The sequence below is a fragment of the Camelina sativa genome, chromosome 20 (assembly GCF_000633955.1).
Source record: "Camelina sativa cultivar DH55 chromosome 20, Cs, whole genome shotgun sequence".
NCBI classification, from domain to species: Eukaryota; Viridiplantae; Streptophyta; class Magnoliopsida; order Brassicales; family Brassicaceae; genus Camelina; species Camelina sativa.
Genome location: NC_025704.1, coordinates 24,381,205 through 24,387,831, shown reverse-complemented (window position 1 = coordinate 24,387,831; position 6,627 = coordinate 24,381,205). Strand labels below are relative to the sequence as shown.

At 44.5% G+C, this 6,627-nt stretch overlaps 2 protein-coding genes across 3 annotated transcripts in view; one reads left to right on the top strand and one right to left on the bottom strand.

The window, feature by feature from the left end:
* LOC104771594 (tubulin beta-4 chain) overlaps positions 1-1,107 on the top strand; it is a 3,034-nt gene extending 1,927 nt beyond the window's left edge. Inside the window, exons 3-4 of one of the 2 annotated variants that reach the window (XM_010496142.2) lie at positions 49-112; positions 213-1,107. In XM_010496142.2, the coding sequence (XP_010494444.1) occupies positions 49-112; positions 213-883 (735 nt within the window). In that variant the 3' untranslated portion in view covers positions 884-1,107. The remainder of the gene's footprint in view (positions 1-48; positions 113-212) is intronic. The other variant, XM_010496143.2, reaches the window with a different exon arrangement.
* The window catches only part of LOC104772786 (protein POLLENLESS 3-LIKE 1), a 7,650-nt gene continuing 2,297 nt past the window's right edge, over positions 1,275-6,627 (bottom strand). Inside the window, 4 exon segments of the mRNA XM_010497360.2 lie at positions 1,275-1,978; positions 2,069-2,137; positions 2,226-2,377; positions 2,474-2,496. Coding sequence (XP_010495662.1) covers positions 1,285-1,978; positions 2,069-2,137; positions 2,226-2,377; positions 2,474-2,496 — 938 coding nt within the window. The 3' untranslated portion in view covers positions 1,275-1,284.

Here is a 6,627-nt window from a genome sequence, read left to right as displayed (position 1 = left end):
GCTACTCTCTCTGTGCATCAGCTTGTTGAGAACGCTGACGAGTGTATGGTTTTGGACAATGAGGCTCTTTACGATATCTGTTTCCGTACCTTGAAGCTTGCTAACCCTACCTGTGAGTATATTATTTTACAATCTCTTGTAACTGGTTTATTCATGTGATGTGATGTGATTTGAGTCCTGACTTGTTTTGTTTCTTTTGTGTGTTTCATTAGTTGGTGATCTTAACCACCTCATCTCTGCTACAATGAGTGGTGTTACTTGCTGTCTTCGTTTCCCTGGTCAGCTAAACTCTGACCTTAGGAAGCTTGCTGTGAACCTCATCCCCTTCCCTAGGCTTCACTTCTTTATGGTTGGTTTCGCTCCATTGACATCGAGAGGATCACAGCAATACAGTGCCTTGAGTGTCCCTGAACTGACCCAGCAGATGTGGGATGCTAAGAACATGATGTGCGCTGCTGACCCTCGTCACGGACGTTACTTGACTGCATCCGCTGTGTTCCGTGGAAAGCTGAGCACCAAAGAGGTTGATGAGCAGATGATGAACATCCAGAACAAAAACTCATCATACTTTGTTGAATGGATCCCAAACAACGTCAAGTCCAGTGTCTGTGATATTGCACCAAAGGGTTTGAAAATGGCGTCCACTTTCATTGGTAACTCAACTTCAATCCAGGAGATGTTCAGGCGTGTGAGTGAGCAGTTCACAGCTATGTTCAGGAGAAAGGCTTTCCTTCATTGGTACACAGGAGAAGGCATGGACGAGATGGAGTTCACTGAAGCAGAGAGCAACATGAATGATCTTGTCGCAGAGTACCAGCAGTACCAAGATGCTACAGCCGGAGAAGAGGAGTACGAGGAGGAAGAAGAGGAGTACGAGACTTAAGATGTTGTCTAATGGCTCCCTTGGATTCGTAAGCTGTGTAAGCAAGCAGCATTCTCTTTCTTCTCTTTCCCTCAACCCTGAATTTTTTTCCGTAATATCTCTTTATTTCGTTCATGTGTGTTCCTTCTGTTATTGAAACCCATTCTCGTTCTGGATTTGTTTAACTTTTGCGTGTATTGCTTATTGTTTTTGTCAGTGGAAAAATATTGCTTTTGTTCTTTCAAGTTTGTGTCGCATTTTGCTCAGAGCTTTCATTTCCCTACTCGAAACATACACTCTCAATTTCAAAGTAACTCTATAATAGTGATAAAAAAAAATTCATTTCTTCAGTTGTTCAAACTATACATCATTTAGTGTAGTAATTAGTGGTAGTAATTGTCAAGCTTAAACACTTCGTTGACCTATGGAGAAGATTCTGAAGCAGTTCTCTGACATGCTTTTTCGTGATCTTCCCTTTCTTTGATTAAATCTGCACACAACTTCCTTGCTTTGCTTGTCATGCAATCTCCATCACCACCACCACTGATGAATTGATGCAGTTCGTCAATCAAATTCTGACCCAGTGTCTTCCCTTTAGTAGTCGAGGCTTCTGTTTCAACGCTCTTCTCATAATGATTCCCAAACCTTAGCCTTCGAGCAGCATCAACTGTCACATTCCATTTTCTCTGATCTACTTCCTCATCTCCTCCCCATTTACATTCCCGGGGTTGTGTAATCAAACCTGGCGAGTTTTGTTCAACCGATTCAGAGGAAGCATGTGAGTTCGTCTTGTAAATGTTATCCACTTCTGTGCTAGTTCCAGCTAGAGCCTCGGTTTCTTTCATCACACTTGAACACCTTGAAGAGATGTTATCTGCAGAGCTACTTCTCAACAATTCTTCTGGATTATCCGCTACTTTGGGACGTTCTCTTTCTGCTAACATATCATTAGCCCGTTCAAAAGACTTCCAAAATGATTCGTTGCTTCATTGATTCCCTAGAGACTGTCTTACATCCTCAAGCAGAGATTTAGCTTCCAGGATTCTCTCCATACGTATCAAACAGACCGCAAGATTGCACAGCTTGTTATTGTCAGGCTCCAAAGACAAAGCATTCCTATCACAGTAAAAACCCATTTCACATGTTAAGGCAATGAAAACAATAACATGTTTAATTATAAGCTCAATGGTCGTCTGTCACACAAACCTGTAATACTGCTCTGCAATTCCATAGTTATGAAGCTGTAAGTGAACCCAAGCTAAGTTCCCTAGAATCCTATATTCAACAAAGTCAGAGAAACTACTCTTAAAGCGGAAATAGGAGATATCTGTAGTGGTGGGAATGCACAAACTTCAGTTCTTACCGCGCTTTCTGTTGCTCAATAGTCTTGTTGTTCTGCTTCCCTCGGTTTCTTTTCGCAGCAATGATCCTACCACCATAGTGCGTGTCTTGTTGCTCAAGTGTTTTCAGTTTGTGTTTAAGTAACTCTGCTTCCTCTTGAATCCTCCCTGACTTCTGCAAAACTCACCAAACCAATCATATTTGTTACATACATGAGCATAGAAGTAGCTTCACAATAATTAGTCATCAGACTGAGAAAGTTGTTTATACCTTGTAGAGGTCAAGTAACAAGTGTTAAGGATACACAATATCATGACATTAATATTACGATATCTTCTTCCCTTGTATATTAACTTCCATATCTGTTAGACCTAGAGGCTCTTACGAGTACTGTATATATATGTTCTCTTGTAATTACTCTTGAGATATACAATAACATTCTCTCCTTACATGGTATCAGAGCCTATCGATACCCTAATTCATTTCTCTTGCAGCCGCCTCTCTTTCTGTTCTTTCGTCTCAGATCTCTAATTTTCTTTCGTCTTTTCCTATTTTTTTTTTTCTCTCTCTATCGTTTCTGTTTGCCATGGCTGCTGCTGCCGAAGCTGTTGACACCACTCAAGGTCTTCTCAACATCAACATGATGAACATTACTAAGCTCACCTCTACGAACTACATGACCTGGAGTCTTCAGGTCCATTCCCTCCTTGACGGATACGAGCTTGCTGGCTATGTTGACGGATCCTCTGTTCCACCAGATCAGATGCTCACCAGCACCAACCCACCAACACCAAATCCAGCGTACAAGATGTGGAAAAGACAAGACAAACTCATCTACAGTGGTCTTCTGGGCACTCTCTCTCCGACTCTGCAACCGCTGGTGTCCAAAACCAAATCCTCTGCAGAAATGTGGAAAACGATCTCCACAACCTATGCCAATCCTAGCTGGGGACATATTCAGCAAATTCGCCTGCAACTCAAGCAAGCTTCCAAAGGTGAAAAATCTATTGATGATTATATGCAATCTCTTACCACTCGATTCGATCAACTGTCTCTTCTTGGCAAACCCCTTGCGCATGAAGAACAACTTGAGTACATCTTTGGTGGTCTCTCCGAAGACTACAAATCTGTTATTGATCAAGTGGAAGGTCGTGAGACTCCCCCGTCAATTCTCGAAGTGCATGAAAAGCTCATCAACAAGGAGGCCAAGCTCTTGGCCGTCGCTCACTCCACCACAACTACGGGACCAACCTCTGCTCATATCGCCACCTCTCGTCCTGGTAATTCTGGCAAACAGTCTCCTCGCCAAAACCAGCACTGGAACAACAACAAACAGAACACACGACAGGACACCCGCATGACACGAGGATATCAAGGTAAGTGTCAGATTTGCGGTGTGTTTGGTCACAGTGCAAGACGTTGTTCGCAACTCCAGCAACCGCGTCAATACGGCAATCAGAGTGGTATGTTACCATCTCCGTTTCGTCATTGGCAACCGCGAGCCAACCTCGCACTTGGTCAATCCCAGCAGACAACTCCATGGTTGCTTGACAGTGGTGCCACTCATCATATGACCAGCGACCTCGGCAATCTCTCTCTCCACCAACCATATCATGGCAACGACTCTGTTCTCATTGGTGATGGTTCGGGTATTCCAATCACTCACACTGGTTCACTCTCCTTATCCTCCCTCTCTAAACCATTATCCCTTACCAATGTTCTATGTGTTCCTAACATTCACAAAAATCTCATTTCTGTTTACCGTCTTTGTAACTCTAACGAGGTCTCTGTTGAATTTTTCCCTGCTTACTTTCAGGTGAAGGATCTGATCTCGGGGGTCCCATTACTCCAAGGGAAAACTAGAGGGGAGCTTTACGAGTGGCCGGTGTCTTCATCTATCATCCAATCCTTCTTTGCGTCCCCATCCTCATCCCATCCCTCTTTAAAAGACTGGCACTCTCGCTTAGGCCACCCCTCACACTCTATTCTTAAATCAATTGTTTCCTCTTTTTCTCTTCCTCATTTACAATCAGATGCACAGTCTATGTTGTGCACTGATTGTGCTATCAATAAAAGCCATAAGCTACCTTTCTCTCACACCTCTATTGTTTCAAATAACCCACTCGAAATTATTTTCTCAGACGTTTGGACCTCTCCAATTCTATCTATCGACAACTTCAAATATTATCTTGTCTTAGTTGATCACTATACCCGCTATACCTGGATCTATCCCCTCAAAACAAAAGCTCAAGTTCGAGACACATTCATCACCTTCAAAGGCCTGGTTGAAAACAAATTCAACAAACGCATTGGTACCTTCTACACAGACAACGGAGGGGAATTCATAGCTCTCAAGTCATACCTGTCTGGTGCCGGCATCACTCACCTCACCACTCCACCTCACACTCCTGAACACAATGGAATATCTGAAAGGAAACATCGTCACATAGTGGAAACCGGTCTATCCCTTCTGACACACGCTGGAATGCCCAACAAGTATTGGACTTATGCCTTTGCTGCTGCTGTATATCTCATCAATCGCCTTCCCACACCAGTCCTAAACATGGAGAACCCGCTACAGAAGCTGTTTGGCACAGCCCCAAATTACACAAAACTTCGTGTATTTGGGTGTCTATGTTTCCCATGGTTACGTCCCTACACCAACAACAAATTAGAAAATCGGTCAACACCATGTGTGTTCTTGGGCTACTCTCTCACCCAAAACGCATATTTATGTCTTCAACCTACCTCTGGTCGGATCTATGTCTCCCGCCATGTCCGATTTGACGAACAGAGCTTTATGTTTCGGAGTCCAGGCTCTCCAATCGCACCCACCACCGAATCTCCATCTGACTTCTTCCCACATCCTGCTGCCGTTGTCATTCCGTCAAATACTCTTTCTCCTCCGACACAGCCTCAACCCACACCGCCGTCACCTCCTTTGCCACCACCGTCGCCACTCGTAACGCCACTTCTTCCCGACCCCTCGAGCTCGGAGCTTCACCGGACAGTACCTAGGGAGACTGACAACAGAGATCGTGTTAGTGCTGCAACAGATGGACCCTCACAAACCTCACAAGCCCACCAACCGGCCCAACTACGACAATACACTCGCCGTATCTCATCTACAAATCCGACTCCTCAAGCCCGTCAACCTTCGTTACAGCCCATTAACAATCCATCATCCACAAACCCAAATCCACAACCTCCTATTCCATCAAACCCGAGTTCATCTCCTCAACTCCCAATTAATCCTCAACCTCAACCGCAACCCACTCCTGATAATCACCATCCGATGAAAACACGCCGGAAAAACAACATCACCAAACCAACCTCAAAACTCAACCTCTCTGTTGCCCTATCCAAACACATTCCACCAGAACCCACAACTGTGAACCAGGCTCTCAAAGACAAGAAATGGAGAGGAGCAATGTCAACGGAGATTGATGCTTTTGCTCAAAATCAAACCCTTGATCTAGTTCCTCGACAACCTCACTTTAATGTCGTTGGTTGTAAATGGGTGTATAAGAATAAGTTTCTTCCTAATGGCTCTCTTGGCAGGTGCAAAGCGAGGCTCGTTGCTAAAGGCTACTCTCAGCAACTTGGACGTGATTACACAGAGACATTCAGCCCCGTCATCAAATCCACAACGATTCGACTCGTTCTAGATGTTGCTGTCTACAAAGCCTGGCCGATCAAACAGCTTGATGTGAACAACGCCTTCCTCCAAGGGACTCTCGATGAAGAAGTTTATATGGAACAGCCTCCCGGGTTTGTCAACACTGACTTTCCCACTCATGTCTGTCGTCTTCGGAAAGCTATATATGGACTCAAACAGGCACCCCGGACATGGTACAATGAGCTTAGAAATTACTTGGTCGGTCTTGGCTTTGTCAATTCCCTGGCGGATACATCTCTCTTTGTGCTTCAGAATGGAAAAGATTATGTTTATCTTCTTGTTTATGTTGATGACATATTAGTCACAGGAAGCAGTGGAGCTGATATCACTCGGATTCTCACTCTCTTGGCTGAACGATTCTCTGTCAAGGACCCTGAAGATCTTAACTATTTCCTTGGTCTAGAAGCACACCGCACATCAAAGGGACTCCATCTCTCTCAAAGGAAATACATTGTCGACTTGCTTCATCACTACAATATGACAGATGCCAATGCTGTCACTACACCGATGGCCTCGTCTCCGAAGCTCACGCTCACCACAGGAACACCACTCTCTGATCCAACGACGTATCGCAAGCTGGTTGGAAGTCTCCAATATCTTGCCTTCACTCGCCTCGACATTGCGTATGCTGTCAATCGGCTCTCACAATTTATGCACAGGCCGACAGATATCCATTGGCAGGCAGCCAAACGAATCCTTCGTTATCTTGCTGGCACTCCAACACACGGCATTTTCTTCTCTGCTA